Genomic DNA, 17491 nt, shown 5'->3' with positions numbered 1-17491 from the left:
TCTTAGTTTCATTGATCTGTTCTACTGGGGTTTTTTTTGTTGTTTGTTTTTCTGTTTTTGGATTCTATATTGTTTATTTCTGCTCTGATCATTATTATTTCTCTCCTTCTGCTGGCCTTGGGGTTTCTTTGTTGTTCTGCTTCTAGTTTCTTTCAGTGCGCTGTTAGATTTTGTATTTGGGATTTTTCTTGTTTCTTGAAACAGGCCTGGATTGCAATGTATTTTTCTCTCAGGACTGCCTTTGCTGCATCCCAAAGGGTTTGGATTGTTGTGTTTTCACTTTCATTTGTTTCCATATATTTTTTAATTTCTTCTTTAACTGCCTGGTTCACCCCTTCATTCTTTAGTAGTATGTTCTTTAACCTCCATGCATTTGGAGGTTTTCCAAAAATGTTTATAATAGCATTTTCAACAATAGCCAAATCATAGAAAGAGCCTAAATGTCCATCAACTGTTGAATGGATAAAGAAGATGTGGTTTATGTATACAATGGAATACTACTTGGCAATGAGAAAGAATGAAATCATGCCATTTGCAGCAACACGGAGGGAACTGGATGGTGTTATGCTGAGTGAAATAAGTCTGTCAGAGAAAGACAGATATCATATGTTTTCACTCATATGTGGATCTTGAGAAACCTAACAGAAGACCATGGGGGAAGGAAAGGAGAAAAAATAGTTACAAACAAAGAGGGAGGGAAGCAAACCATAAGAGACTGTTAAATCTAGAGAACAATCTGACAGTTGATGGGGGTGGGGAAGAGGGGAATATGGGTGATGGGCACTGAGGAGGGCACTTGTTGGGATGAGCACTGGATGTTGTATGTAAGCGATGAACCACAGGAATCTACCAAAAAACCAAGAGCACACTTTACACACTGTATGTTAGCCAAAATTATATATATATATATATATATATATATATTAAATGTACATGCCACCTGAGAGGAGGCAGAAGGCATCCTAATTCCTGTTCACTGTGTATCACCACCTCTCCTCTTAATCCCATCTCAGGGGGCGCCTGGGTGGCTCAGTTGGTCGAGCTTCTGACTCTTGATTTCAGCTCAGGTCATGATCTCACAGTTTCATGAGTTCGAGCCAGGCTCGAACACCAGGCTCTGCACTGACGGCGTGGAGCCTGCTTGAGATTTTCCCTCTCTGTCTGATACTCCCTTGCTCATACTGTTTCTCAAAAATAAATAATAAATAAAAATCTTTAAAAAAGAAATCCCATCTCAGGATTAATTTCCCAAGGATCTTGCTCTACGCATTTCCCTTTCATCTTTCAAGGTCTTCCTCGACCCCCAACTCTTTTCCCTATCTCCCAACAAGAAGCTAAATCTTCTGTATATAGAAGAAAGAAAAACAAAAAACAGACAAACCAACAAAACCATTCCCCTGACTGGCTTCCCCTCACACTAAAGTACTATCACTCCCCTTTCCTCCCTTACTAAACTTCTCAATAGTCTGCTTTACCAGTTATTTACACTGATGTGGATGCTATCTAATTGTAGCTGAGTGACGAGGTGAGCTTAGGATCCTTCTACGTGGCCATTTTTCCCAGAGGTCCTGAAGAGTCTGCTTTCTGGTCTCTGTCCTACCCATGTGCTCACAAATGCTATGGTCAAGATCACATACAAGCTTGCAATCACTAAATCTAATTCTTCTTGCTGTCCTTTAAATCTAAGCACACCACAAGACTTTATCCTTGAATATATTTTCCTAACTTTTCTTTCCCCTAACAACCTTATGTATTTCCAGAGCTACACTTCCATCTCTCTTTGAAACTCACTGACTTCTAACCTAAACTGCACATAACTACAATTTAAACAGGCACCATCAGGATATCCCTAACTAGCATTTCAAACACAATAGGGCTGGAGTCTGCTCTTCCCAACAAAAGTTCTTCTTCCATGATCCCTGTTTGATATCATTATAATCACCACAATCCTCCAACGAGGAGAGTTTGGAGTCCTCTTTGACCTGTTTCCACATCCCATCAGTTAAAAAACAAACAAACAAAACCCTATCAATTCCTCATAATCTTTTGACATACCTACAATAGTCTCACTCTTTTCTTGGACTTCCCAAGAAAGTCCATTTTTTTGCAATCAATACTTTCTAGTTTAAACACTGGTGACAGGTTAGAGGTTAATCTCATTTCCATCTGACAAGAATTATACTCTCCCTTAAAAGCCCAATCCAAATGTTATAATATATGAAGTGATTTGTAACATCCTCCCCATACCTCTCCGTTGACTATTATAAAGCACTCTTCTCTTCTGAAAGTTCATAAAACTTTGCTGGTATCCTTCCTAAGGCACTGCTTTTTATTAGTTATTTATGTATGTCTTTCTCCCCAACTAGATTATTAACTTTTTAATCTGTAATTCCACAGTCCTTGACATGCTTTCCATGTAAATATTTACAGTTGTATAAATTAACATTTGCTAAATAAATCAAAGTTATAACAATAAAGCCATCACAGGTTAACAATCTCTTCTCCACAGTAATTAGTTAACATTTATTGAGTGATTATAACCCAGATACTCTTCTGACCACATTACATGTACCATCTCATTTACTCTTCAAAACAACCCTGAAGTAGGTACTATCATTACCTCCATCTTAATGTCAGGAAATAACTTGCCAAGGAAATAGACAGAAGAACAGATTTCAAACCTAAGCAACTCAATTCCAAAGCCCCTGCTTGTTGCCATGAGGCCGTACTGCCTCCAGAATACTGCTAACTGTCAGTTCCACTGCTATAGTCCTTTACTCTTTCAATGAGATGTAATTGCCTCTCTCTCCAACTCAACAACACGCAACTCAAAAGCTCAGTACATATTCAATACTATTTTTACTAACAGTTACTCAAAGCTAAGGTTTATACTGGACAGGTAACTAGTTGTAGGTATAAACATTCTGCACATAGAACTAAAGTTATATTCTGTTAATTATCTTCTTGTCTAAAGACAGACCCTTTACATAGGAACAGAAGAAACAGAATATTCAATTCTGCGTCTTAACATCTGCTTTTTGTTGGTGCCTTTCCCCTTCCTTTATCTTACTTCTCTTCCTCTATAACTAAGGCTATGAAAAGAAATAAGGGAACACATAAGAACTGCTGAATTTTAAATCTGATAAGGTTTGCTAAAATATACATTACTATTTCAGTAGAAAGCCAAATCACTCATATTCTCTCTCTCTCTCACACATACACACACCTTGATCAAATTCCTATGTTTCCCATTATCCAATTTAAAAGTTATAAAGCCAAATTAGTTGTGATTCTTATTTTTATCTCTGAAGAAGAAAAACATTAGCTGGTTCACAATTACACCCACTGACATTTGTACAGAGACCCGAAGGACCTGAAAGAACAAACTACACATTGATATATGAGGAAGGAGAATTCCGGGGAAAGGAAATAGTAAGCACAAAGATACTGAGCTAGGAGCATGTTGGGTGTGTCTGTGAACAGCAAGGGGGCTGACTGGCTACAGCAGTGTGCGCCAGAGAGAATGGTGATGGGGGCAAAAAGGTCACAGGATCAGCTAAGATGTGGCTTTAGTCAGGACTCCAGCCGTACTCCAAGTGAGATCAAGAGCTACTGGAGGATTCTGAGTAGTGGAGTGATATAATCCTGTTCATATTTTTAAAAGATCACTCCTTTCAAGATAGAGTGCAGTTATAGCAGGAGGGAAAGGTAAGTAACAGGAGGCTACTACGATGCAGTACAATGATGGGGCGACGAGGGTAACAGAAGAGCTGGTGAGAAGACTCTGGATTTTTTAGATATGTATAATTTAAATTAACAATACTCAAAATATATTACCAAAAGCAAACAGCAAATTCCTCAAATAATGACATCACCTGTATATGACAGAGGTCTGGTATTAGTAATCTGCCGTGCTTTCATCGCTTGTTGTTGTTTTTCCAGAGCTGCTAACATGTCCCCCAAATCTAGCTGCACAGGTGTTTTATTCTTTTTTCCAGCTGCCTTTGATAAAGCTTCCTGCAAGGTAATATGAAAACATTTATTTTTTGTGATAGTATGAAAGTGTGGCAATTTATGATGATTATATTTGTCTTTCTGTCCCCAAATCTACCAATTATATTTGTTCACAAAAATGAATAAATACCTGTAGTTTTTTTTGCTCCATACTTATTTCTGAATATTCTTGAGCCGTGGCAAGGGCTGCTGCTAAAGCTTTCTTCTTCTGACTTTTTGCACGTTTAGGAACGGAAGTTGTAATGGGAATTGGAGTCTGCACTATATTGATTGGTGAGTTTTCAGGTAAATCATCCAACTAAGATAACCAGACAAAAACACTGTTACTGATTCCACAAAAGTCTACCTTAAGGAAAGACAATCCAGAATATGGGGTGTCCTCCAGTATAACTGGTCTGGACTCTTTGAGAATTCAATGTCATAAAGAACAGAGTAAGATGACGTGATCATTCCAGACTGGAAAATAATAGAGATAAAACAGCTTACTGCAATTGGTGATGCTTGTCTGGATCCTGGCCTGAAAACAAAATAACTCCCAAGTAAGTTAAGTTTTCCAACAAGTACGCTGTATGATCATTTAATTAATGGCGTTGTCTTGTCTGTAATAAAACTATGGATTTTATAGGAAAGTGTCTTTGTTCTGGCAATGCTGAAAATAAATATGAAGTACTAAATACACGGTTTCTTGTCTACCATGCTGCCCCCCATGTCTTTATACTAAACTATAATACTTCTTTTCAACATAACCGAGTTCAAAAGATGTTCAAGTATTTTGCTTATCTTTTTAAAAAGGGCCACTTACTACTTTTGAAGAAAGTTTCTGTTGAATAGTATCGTCTTTAGCATTTCCATTCTCATTTAGCTCTCGAAATCCATCTTCATCCTGAAACAGTTCCACCACATGTTAAGTAAAAGCAGTTCAAAGCAGTAAACTCTTAAGAAAAACATTTTACAATGCTGAAGAAGAATAAAAAATGGGCAAGTAATTTTTTAAATTCTAAAAGTAAACTATTTAAAGTCAGTCTTAAAAAGGAAATCTCACCTCTTGTTACAATACAGCTAATTTCATTATTCAACAATGGGGGCATATCTGCACACGTCCACCCTTTGGATTTCTATATCAACCATACCATTTTTATTAGTTCTACTTAAAAAACAAAAAGTTTATTAATGTGTCTTGAGAGAGAGAGAGAGAGAGAGAGAGCGAGAGCGCACACGCGTGTGTGAGCAGGGGAAGGGCAGAGGCCGAGAGAGAGAATCCCGAGCAGGCTCCGCACTGTCGGACTCGATCTCACAAACTGTGAGATCACGACCTGATCCCAAATCAAGAGTAGGGCACTTAACTGACTGAGCCATCCAGGTGCCTCTAATTAATTCTACTCTTAAAATGGGTAGGTAATTGGAAAGAAATTCAAAAAGGATTTTATCACATGTCAGATAATTTGGAAAATATTTTCAACAGATGGCTTAGTATGAATTTCGTAAATATATTCCCTGTCCTGCAATACTACACACACCTGTCAATAAGGTTAAAAAGCTAAGAAATTTTTTTAAAACCCTATTCAAAGTAATTTCTTCACCACTCTCCTTCTTTACAGTGAAAATTATACCTAATGCCTTTAACTAAATATAAGGATGGAACCAATTACATGGTTAAGTGCAAATAATAAATCTGTCACATGTACTGTTCTTCATAACTGAATAACATAACTCCCAAGTCCTTTAGGTCAATGAATAAGTTTATCTAACATATTATTCATCTCGAGCCTCTGGCCTCAAGCACATTTTCCAGTTTAATTTCCATCTATTGACCCATTTTATAGAAACTATGATAAAAAAAAAATGACTTATTCAAATGAGTCACGGGGGATGCTGTTCACCATGTTGACACAACCAAATTCTACCCATTCTTTAAAATCCGTTCCAACGGTTATCTCCACCCTACTACAAACTCAAAGGGATTTGTCCTTCCCTTCAATTCCGACCACACCCAAGCATTAGGTATGCAGGCATCTACGTTTCTCTGCTGTACAGCAACCTCCCTAAGGCTACTATGTTTATTCAATGTATCACTCATAGCACCTTATTTTACACATATAACAGGCCTCCAATAACAGCCATATAGACAAATAAACAATAAAAATATGGCACAGACTTTCTGCCTAGTAGAGCAACTAAAATAGCTTTGTTCTTCTCCAAGATTCTCCCACCTAGCAGCACAAATTAGCTAGACTAAACCATCCAAATCTAAAAAACTTGACAAAGAGACTAAACAATAATAAGAAAAATTAGGGAGAAAGTTTCATAGTAGGTTTAACCCACGTAAAAACAAGTTTTACCTCTACATGTTACCTCAAAATACTCATAACGAAATTTATAAAAATAAACATTAACGAAGTTAACATTATACTATATATATATCCAAGACAAAAATGAATCAGTACTTCTAAGTAATTTACAATCTAATATCAGAATCATGTGTTAAGACATAAAAAGTACTTATCATAATGTAATTAAATTAATTTCTTAATGGGAACATTTGGTATGACAGTTTATAAATAGAGCCTAAAAAAATACCTCAAAATATAAAGACTCAGAATTTGAGTCGCCTCTATGAGATTGACTGGCGTTTAACTGCTTATTATCTTGTCTCTTTTGCAAATTCTGTCTTCTTTCTGAGGAAGTACTATGTCCTCGGCATCTGAATCCAACCTAAGTAAGCCCCAGAAGGAAAAAATACATGTCTTATTATTTTAAGTGAACATTTACCTGAAATATAACATACAGAAAAGTACACAAAAGTAACTCAATGAATTTTCATAAAGTGCATAATTTATTATAAAATGTATATAATTTATTTTGACAAAATATTAAAATGTGATAATGCAAGTTAGATCCACCCCCCCCCCCCCATACGTGAATGCTGATCAGCTTTATTTATAATAGCTAAACACTGGAAAAACCCAGATGTCCTTGATTGGGAGAACAGTTAAACTCACTGTGGTACATCCACACTCCAAAGCAAAACTCAGCCGCCAAAAGGAACAAACGATTGACATACTCAATACTCTGGATGAACCTCCAGAGAATCACACAAGTGAAAAATCCAATCCTAAAAGAACTATATGAGTTCACTTATAAACATTCTTGAAATGACAAATTATAGGAAGTGGGAAACAGATCAGTGGATTATAAAGGGTTAACGAGAGGCTGGTAGGGAAAGTAACAGGAGTGTGGCTACAAAAAGGAAAAACATGAGGGAACCTTGCAGTACCAGATCTGTTCTGTATCTTGACTATATCAATATCAATATCCAGGTTGTGAGAATGGACTACAGTTTTGCAAGATGTTATCACGGGGACAAAGGGCACATTACCTTTTTATTAAACTATGATAAGTCTTCTAATGTCTGTGGTTTTATTAAAAAAGAAAGAAACAATTCCTAGGAAAGGTTAAAAATTAAAACCCTTATTTACAAGAAAATAGATTTAGGAGAATAAAATTTTCCTTCAATGCATAAATCATCACCCCATTAACAAATCTGTGAAATGTTCAACTGTCATAAAAGCAAGATTAAGAATCTTAAGACATTTCAAGCCTCCCCCCCCGCCCCCCGCCCTTATGCCAATGCAGCCAACATGAAATGCATCTCTTAACCAGGACACTTAGAAGATGTGAGAAGTATCTTCATTACCAGTTACCAAAAATTCTAACAATAAACAGAAAATGAAGCAGATCTGGACCAGAAGGTACTAATATACAGGCTTTGGATGATGAAATCAAAGTCTGCACACAAAGACCTGGAACCACCTAGCAATTCCCATGCTATGCAACTGGTCTAAAAAGACTTGGTGATAAGAAATGGAATTTTTTTTTTTTTAAGAAACAGAATTTTTAAGGGCAGCTGGGTGGTTCAGTCGGTTAAGCGCCCAACTCTTGCTTTCAGCTCAGGTCATGATCTCACGGTTGATAAAATCGAGCCCATGTCAGACTCCAGGCTGACAGAACTGAGCCTCCATGGAATTCTCTCTCTCCCTCTCTCTCTGCCCCTTCCCACTCTCTCTCTTGCATGCATGCATGCTCTCTGAATGAAAGAAAGGAAGAAAGAAAAGAAAAGAAAAGAAAAGAAAAGAAAAGAAGGAAGGAAGGAAGGAAGGAAGGAAGGAAGGAAGGAAGGAAAGAAAGAAAGAAAGAAAGAAAGAAAGAAAGAAAGAAAGAAAGAAAGAAAGAAGAAATTTTTATACTCTTTTGTGAGGTAGGCTGCATGACAGAATAAGTCAGAAGACAGTCATACTGCAAATTTAATTCTTCTACTCAACTACATCCTATAAACATCTCTTAAGAAACTGGATAATTTTCCAGATACCCAAAAGTTTCTCAATTTTAAATATTCACCTCATTTTAAAACAGGCTCATAAACATGGACAGAGAAATGGACAGAGGCATACATAAGCAATGAAACAAATCTCAGTAAAATCTTAGCTAGCATATAAGCTGGTCGCTACATGAATGTTTTCTGTAAAATTACTTCAACTTTACTATTTAGAAATTTTCAGAAAATATTTTAAAAATTGGTTCACGAAAAGCAGCTCATACAAGACTAGTAAAACAAATGCAATTTATAATGTCTAGGTAAAAAAGAAACAACTTAATTCAAAAGTTATTAACATGTAAGTAAGTACTAAGACTCAAGCCCCAAAACAGGGATGACTAAAACGCAAGAGATTAATTCTTGAGCACAACTTTTCTTTCTCTGGACAGTCACTATCACAAAAAAGTAAACGCAAACCTGCCCTCCAAAGGCATTAAAATTGTATCAGAAATAAGCCCTGTTGTAAAGCAGTTAAGTATATATGCATTAATGTTGCTGCAAACACTGAAACAACTTTTTTTTTAATTTTAGAGAGAGAGTGAGAACATGCAAGTGGGAGAGAGGGAGAGAGAAAGAGAATCTTAAGCAGGCTCCACACTCTGTGCAGAGCCTGACATGGGGCTCGATCCCATGACACTGGGATCATGACCTAAGCCAAAATCAAGGGTTGGATACTCAACTGACTGAGCCACCCAGAAGGCCCTAAAGATGAACTTCTTAATGCTATTTAAAACATAAACTTGTGGGGGCGCCTGGGTGGCTCAGTCGGTTGGGCGTCCGACTTCGGCTCAGGTCATGATCTTGCGGTCCATAAGTTCGAGCCCCGTGTCGGGCTCTGTGCTGGCAGCTCAGAGCCTGGAGCCTGTTTCAGATTCTGTGTCTCCCTCTCTCTCTGACCTTCCCCCGTTTATGCTCTGTCTCAAAAATGAATAAATGTTAAAAATAAACAAATAAATAAATAAATAAATAAATAAATAAATAAAATAAAACATAAACTTGTGTATGGCAATAATAATGAGCAAAGTCAACAATGAAAATGAAAACCTAGAAAAATATTTGCAACTCACATTACGAACTGAAGGCTCCTAAAATTTTTTAAATTTGGTAAGAGCTTGATCAAATAGATTTAAAAAAATTTTTTTTAATGTTTATTTATTTCCAAGGCAGAGAGAGACAGAGCATGAGTGGGAGAGGGGCAGAGAGAGAGGGAGACACAGAATCTGAAGCAGGCTCCAGGCTCTGAGCTCTCAGGACAGAGACTGACGTGGGGCTTGAACTCACAAACCATGAGATCATGACCTGAGCCAAAGTCGGTCGCTCAACCGACTGAGCCACCCAGGTGCCCCTGATCAAATTGATTTTAAAAATGTACCAAAAGGAAAAAAAAACAGATCAAGATACAAAAAAGAAAAAAGGGGGGGGGGGGGAAACAAAAGATATGACCAAACAAGTTCACAAAAAAAAATACAAAGAGCTGATAAACATATGGAAAGATGCTCAATATTAATATACCATTCTCAACTAACTGGCATAAATCCAAAATCCTGAAAACATACAATCTCTAAAGCTATATGGAAAAAGGCACTCTCTACATTATTGTCAAGGCTTAAATGGTATCAAATAACAGAAGTGATTTAACCTTTTCACCCATCAGTCCCTTATCCAGGAATTTATTTTGCTGCTATACACACACATTTCTAAATGATACTGTAACATGTCTATACCAGCAATAATTTACAAACAACTCAAGTGTCCATTAATAGGAAGACTACAGAAACTAACAAGGATATATCCATACTTCAAACAGGAGTTTTTTAGAAGTGTGGAAGTCCTCTATGTAATAATATGGAAATGTCTCCAAGATACACTGTTAAGTGATAAAAACAGCACAGAACAGAGTGGGAAAAACATGAGATACATAATTATATTTACATAGAACAACATGAAAATATACAAAAAAAAACCTAATTGAAGGGAAATTATAGGGAAGAGAGGACACGGGAAGACAGGGTGAAAGGAGTTTTTTTTCATTGTATAATCTTTTTCATTTCTTCTATTTTTCAACCAACTCACAAAATAAAACTTTTTTTTTTGTTTTTAATTTTTAGATTCTATCCATTGTTTAAAATTAAGATTACACTGAGGTCCTTGGGCGACTCAGTCAGTTAAACGTCCGACTTCAGCTCAGGTCATGATCTCGCGGTTCGTGAGTTCAAACCCCACGTCGGGCTCTGTGCTGACAGCTCAGAGCCTGGAGCCTGCTATGGATTCTGTGTCTCCCTCTCTCCCTGCTCCTCCCCCATTCCTGTACAGGTGCACATGCTCTCTCTCTCAAAAATAAATATTAAAAACAATTTTTAAATCAAATTATTAAAGTAAGGTTACATCAGGATACAGAAAGAATCTGTTCAAATGCTAAAACACTGGTAAAAATATTACAAAAGTTAAAACAGCATGGTACAGCTACCAAAATCTGATAAATGTAACAAACAGCCCAGAAACAGCACCTAAAACATAAGAAATTAGCAAATGAGTAAAAGCGTAGAACAAATCAGAGAAAAGAATAGATTAAAATTTTACAACTGGTTAACTACTCTGAAAATTGACACCATTATTATATCATGCATCCAAATAAATCTCAGATAAAAAGGTCTTGCAACATTATGCTACAAAAAAAATAGCAGAAAATATAAGTGAATTATTTATTTCACTTCTAAGCGACTTTTTAAGCCTGTAAACAATCAGAAATCACAAAAGGGGAATATATTTTAACAGAAAAAAATTATTCTGAACATTACAAAACAAATACAAACTTAAAAAAAAAATTTTTTTTAAATGGTTATCTATTTTTGAGAGAAAAAGAGACCGAGCGGGAGCAAGGGAGGGGCAGAGAGAGGCAGACACAGAATCCAAAGCAGGCTCCAGGCTCCAGCACAGAGCCCAATGTGGGGCTGGAACTCACGAACCGCAAGATCACGACCTGAGTCAAAGTCGGACACTTAAATGGCTGAGCCACACAGGTGCCCCACAGATACATACTTAAGAATAGGTCTAATAACCTATCAGAAGTAGGAAACACATTGCTCAACATCTGGCTTCAGTTCTTCTGGAATGAAGAGAAATGCAAAATAAACAAAACCTAACAGACTGCATATATGTATTTGCATTATTTTTTTATTGTTCTTTTACTATTCTTCACCACACTGGTATTATTACCTCCCCTCCAGTGGGCTATGGATACCAAAAGTAATAGTCTAGTAAGTTACAATTTGAACATAAAATGTCAGCACTTAACTAACCATTTTATAGATTTTATCTCATCTACATAAACAATTCTTGTTTTAGCTCTTTTGTTTCTAATCAAATAAAGCTAGACTGCCTCACAAGCCTGCCACAAACAGTGACTCTTAACCACAGAGAAAAGGGTATTATTCTGCTTGTTTTCCTGACATTAGGGTGCATATGAAGCACTTCATTTCAGCAAATGAGCAGGCAAGTATTTGGTCTACTTAATCCGTTAGTAACTTACTCTTATTTCAGTTCATCCACAGATCTATTCATAGGATACTCATAATGCCTTAACTAGATTTAAGGAATCCAGGAAGTCTATCTACAAACTGAAAAAGAAAAATGCTGACCAACAAATAACTCCCTGATTTCACATACAACCAACGCAGGAAGACAGTTCCTGAAAATCCGTGGCAGTATGTAACGTGCTCTGCTGTACTCCAGGTAGATATTGTTCTCCCACATCACAGCATGAGGCGGCTATCTCTATGGCACTAGAACAAGCAGAGCGTGTAGCTTGTGGTGTTCATGGTCAAGTAAAGCCGTATGAACAAGACCACAGTTCTAAAGTTCAAATAATCAATATTTATGGCATTAAATGCTTTTAAATTTTTTATATGGATAAGAAAAGACATGGCAGATGAAGCATGCCTAGAAGATATTCATTCTTCTTTAAAAATATGAAATATACAAATATATTTCTTAAATACAGTTAAGTACAAAACGGAACATATAACTATATACATGCCACTTAGAGTCAACATTTTGCCATTTTGTTTCATTAGTTAAGTATTAATTTTATTAGCTAAGCCATTTTAAAGTTAGATATCATGATATTTTACTATAATTCAACACACAACTCCAAAAATTAAGGACACTGCTCTTCAAGACCACTATACCATTTACAATAATTCATCTCACACTAATCAAATTTCTCCAACCTAACTGAAATTACCTGTGAATTATTTCTTTGTTCAGTCTGCCTTCCACCTCTAGAAAATGTCTGATTTTTTTCCATCCAAGGTTTTTTCTGAGTTGCCTGGCAAGTTGCATTGGACCAATTTACACCACCTGTAACCAATAAGATTTAAAAAAAAGTATTTATTTGTGAAAAATGCCAAAACGTACATTATCCCTTAACTTCATGTATTGAAATTCAGTCACTATAAACTAATACTGGAAATTTCTCTACAAACTTTAAGTGGTATTCCAGTTCTTAGTAATACAATTGCCATCTCGCAGAATACCTCCGGCTGACATTTTCTCAATTTTCATCTGTACTTTCAAAGTAATGTGAATCTCTCTGGAAGATTACTAAATTTTTTTTTTTTTTTTTTTTTTTTGCAGCATCTGTACTTTCAAAGTTATGTGAATCTCTCTGGAAGATTTCTAATATTTTTGTAACATCAGCAAGCTTCATGCTTAAAAGCAAAACTTTGACATAAAGAAGAAAGTATAGCAAAAACACTATGCAAAAAATAAGTACCTGTACATATAGATGATTCCACATGCTAAAAATAAAAACAAAAAAGACAATTATTTTCTGCTTAAGAGTCAACACCATATGCCTTGCAAAATGTTTCATAACTTAGTCTAGTGTAAAGCATGCTTATCATAATCTTAGAAAAAATATTTATCCATAAATATTATTCATATTAATATACAGAATACATTTTGATCCATTCTATTACTATAGGAATTGTTAATGAAAACAGATACTTAATCTTTAGCGAGGATACAAAGATATTGACATAGATGACTGATAAAGAAATCAAAGAAGTGTTACATACATTCATGGTGCTAGAATCTGGGTTTCTCAAAGCCCCTGCAGCAGGCTGGTTGTTACTGTGTTTGGGACTGCAGTAGCCACTATCACTGTCAATGTCGGCTTCACTAGCCCCCTGCTCACTAGAGGATTCGGCAGTGGGATGGGATGCTCTTCTCCTCCTGCCTTTGGACTTCCAGAGCATTGTGGCAGAGCTCTCCGAGAGAGATTTGTTAGCAATATCTGACGGGAAATCTATAAAGCAAGGAAGGTGTGACATCTCTTTGTGAGGATCAAGTTGAAAAATTCTTGTTAAATTATCATTAAGGTCATAAGAAAATGAAGGTATCTAACTTGGTAAATGGAGGAAAAAAGCAAAACCTTTTTTGAAAAGCTCAAAAGATACGATGTTCCAGACAAGTTGGTTTGTGACATGCATATATTATGAAAAGAGAATAAAATAGTTGCAGAAATATTAAAACAAACCACCAGTACCCACTTAAGAAAAATAACATCACCAATCCTTTTGAAGTCCACTGCATGCCCCCACCAACACTGCATCTTCTTCCTCCCCCAGGGTTACATTTATTTGGAATTCTGGATTTACCACTTCCTCACTTTTTAATATAGCTTTTTCATGGATTTTTACACTCCTACAACATAAATCATGTGATTTTGCACTTTCAGCTTTATAAAAATGAAATTATACTGTCCATTTTCTTTTGCGATTTGCTTCCCAGTCTGCTCCATTCCCCAACATTAGTTTAGACATTCCGATGCATGTGGCTGTAATTCATTAATATCATTAAAATCTAGGATGCCCATGTATGAATATACCATACCATATATTACTTATTCTTTGTACCACTGATGGGATACTTGGGCTGTTCTGGGGTTTTGCATTATTGAGTAATACTGCTGTAACCATTCTTTTTTTTTAATGTTTATTTATTTTTTAGGGGTGGGGTGGTTAGACAGGCTCCACACTGTCAGTGCAGAGCCTGATGTGGAATTTCAACTCACGAACCTGTGAGATGATGACCTGAGCCAAAATCAAGATGCTCAACCTACTGAGCCACCCAGGTGCCCTGTGCTGTAACCGTTTTTATACATACATTTGAATGTGTTTTGTGTGAATATGGAAGTTTTTTTACGGTAAATACTGCCAGGCCTTATGGGATACACATATTCAACTTTACTTTGTAATGCCAAATCATTTTCAGTCACACTGTTGAAACAGTTTACAGCCCAACAGCAGGATATAAATATCCACAATGATTCACATATTCACAAATACTTGATACTATCTTCTAGGCCATAATTTTTGCTGTTAGATATAAAGAGATAGCTCACTGTGGGTTTTTCATTCGTATTTTTTTGCCTAATAATAAGGTTTGATATCTTTTCTCATGCTTTTAGCCACTAATTTTTTCCCTTCTGTGAAATACCTAATTTTACTTTTGAACTGTTTGACTTCTACCAATTTTTCTAGTGAGTTGTCTCTTATTTTGTATTTCACAAATTGTAATCAAAAAACCTTTTACAATTTCCTCCCAACCCAACAAATAACAATTTTCCTTTTTCCACATTTCTGCCTATAATTTTTACAAAGCATCAATACAATTATGAGTTGTGCTATTTAATATTACACATATGTTCTTCATAATTATAATGTAAGAAGGCTCCATATTATTCCAGAATGGATGTCCTGCACTTCTCTTGACTTGTCGCCTGTTACTAAACATTAGGATGCTTTCAGTGTGCTACTGCAATTTGGATCTTTCATCAAACAGTCCCTTTTCTTTTTAGGGAAATACATCCATTTTGGATACATTCATAGGAGAGGGACAATTGGGTCAAAGGAAAAATTCCTACAGACCTGCCAAATTGTTTCATCCCCCTGGTACTGTGTCCCAAGGGTCCTGAGAGTAATGTGGGATCATTTTCTTATTGTTCATATGAATTTTTTATGTCTTCATACTAATACTTTGTCACTTACAGGCATGGTAAAAATCTTTTCCAGTTTTGTGGCTTATTCTTTCACTCACTTTTGACAGAATTTATTTCAGAATTAGTTCCCTTCCTGCTGTCATAAAGATATCTGCCTGTATTTTCTTCTACTGCGGCTTCCCATTTGTCATTAATCCACCTGAAGTAGATTTGCATGGGCTGTACGTTATCTGTAATGCTATCTCTGTCATTTTCCATATGGTTTCCACATACATATGACTCTGTTCCTGGGTCCCCTGTTCTAATTTTCATATGCTGCATTTTGCATACTGTATTTTTTGTATAACGATTTAAGATAATGTAATAGGTCTTGATATTTAGAAGAAAAGTTCTTTTCTTCTCAGATGATCCTTTTAGAATTAGTCTGTCAAGTTTCCCAAAATTTCCTATTGAGATTTTGATTAGAACTATACTGCTAGCTTCACAACCATCATCCTGACTGGAGCCACGGAGAAAGTCGGGTTATTGTCTCCATATCATTCCCCACTTAAAAACCTCTGATGACTTCTTATTGCATTCACAACAAGATCGAAATCACATAACCTGACTTATGAGCCCTAAATCATCTGGCCTCTAACTCTCCAGCCTCAGCTCATGAGTTGTCATTCATTCATTTATTCTTTTATACTTATTAATTCTTTCACTCACTTAGCAATTATGTGTTAACCACTGTCCTGGGATTTAAGTGAATAACACAAACTAAAATTATTGCTTTCTTGGAGTTTATATTCTATCAGTACTCTAGAGTGATCTGGCAATGGGACACAAATAATAAACAGGATGAAAAAAGAAAATTAAAAAAAAAAAAAACTACACAGAATCTACAGACTGACTTAGGCAAAAATGACATTTGCAGTGTCAAATCATCCTATATGAACAGGTTGCTTTTTTTCAACGTCCTATTATAAAGTTATAATTTTCTGCATAAATTTACATTCCCACTAACAGTATATGAGAATTCTTTTTTCTTCACATCTTCAGGTGCACTAGTTATTTGTCTTTTTGATTCTAGCCACTCTGACAGGTGTAAGGTGATATCTTGCTGTGGTTTTGATTTGCATTTCCCTGATGATTAGTGATGCTGAGCATCTTTTCACGTGTCTATGGGCCATTTGTATATCTTTGTTTCTGCTTTTTGTTTTGTTCTTTATTTTGGTTTGGGTTTTTTGGGGGGTTGTTTTGTGGTTTTGGGGGTTATGAAGTTTTTTGTTTTGTTTTTTATTTTAGAGAGAGGGGGGCAAGCAGGGGAGAGGGGAAAAGGAAGGGGAGGGAGGGAGGGAGGGAGAGAGAGAGAGAGAGAGAGAGAGAGAGAAGAGAGAATCTTAAGCAGGCTCCACATTCAGCAAGGAGCCCAATGTGGGGCTTGATCCCATAACCCTGAGATCGTGACCTCAGCCAAAATCAAGGATCGCATGCTCAACTAAGACACCCAGGCACCCCTATATCTTCTTTGGAAAAATGTCCATTCAGGTCTTCTGGTCCACTTAAGTCAATTATCTGGGGTTTTGTTTTATTTTGTTTTGGTATTGAGCAAATATTTGGGATATTAGTCCCTACTGGATAGATCATTTGCGAATATCTTCTCCCATTCAGTAGATTGCTTTTTGTTTTGCTAATGGGTCATCTTTTCATTTTCTAGTTCTTATGCTTCAGAATACTGTCTTTGTGGTCACTTAATGAGCAAACTAAGGAAGTAAGGACTTTTAAAGCAGTCCCAGTGTTAAAAGCAGGTAGAAGTCCTTCTGACTAGGAACAACTGCAACACAGAAAGCTATGTAATATGTTACATTGTGTTCCTTTTCTAAAGACACTCCAAGCATTTGTTAGTCTGTTAATCTCACTGCTTTATGAGCGACAAACTACATACAATGACTGTACTACCAATAAGATTGCTTTTTAACGGATTCCCAGATCCTTTCTGACTCCTAAGAGATCTAAGCAATTGTAAAAAAATAACTGAACTCATGTCTAAAGAAAAGGTACAGCCCAAATGAAAGAAAGTATGCACAGGGTGCCTGGGTGGCTCAGACAGTTAAGCGACC

General features: G+C 36.3%; 1 protein-coding gene across 2 annotated transcripts in view; it reads right to left on the bottom strand.

Annotated features, from left to right (window-relative positions):
• SECISBP2L (SECIS binding protein 2 like) overlaps positions 1-17491 on the bottom strand; it is a 65035-nt gene that overhangs the window by 33411 nt on the left and 14133 nt on the right. Inside the window, exons 5-11 of one of the 2 annotated variants that reach the window (XM_058737800.1) lie at positions 13465-13694; positions 13161-13185; positions 12630-12745; positions 6592-6726; positions 4817-4897; positions 4145-4312; positions 3876-4017 (exon numbers count right to left, since the gene is read on the bottom strand). In XM_058737800.1, the coding sequence (XP_058593783.1) occupies positions 3876-4017; positions 4145-4312; positions 4817-4897; positions 6592-6726; positions 12630-12745; positions 13161-13185; positions 13465-13694 (897 nt within the window). The remainder of the gene's footprint in view (positions 1-3875; positions 4018-4144; positions 4313-4816; positions 4898-6591; positions 6727-12629; positions 12746-13160; positions 13186-13464; positions 13695-17491) is intronic. The other variant, XM_058737802.1, reaches the window with a different exon arrangement.

This window comes from Neofelis nebulosa, chromosome 7 (assembly GCF_028018385.1).
Source record: "Neofelis nebulosa isolate mNeoNeb1 chromosome 7, mNeoNeb1.pri, whole genome shotgun sequence".
Classification (NCBI taxonomy): Eukaryota; Metazoa; Chordata; class Mammalia; order Carnivora; family Felidae; genus Neofelis; species Neofelis nebulosa.
Note: the sequence above shows the minus strand (reverse complement) of the source record. Positions and strands in the feature narration are given on the sequence as shown.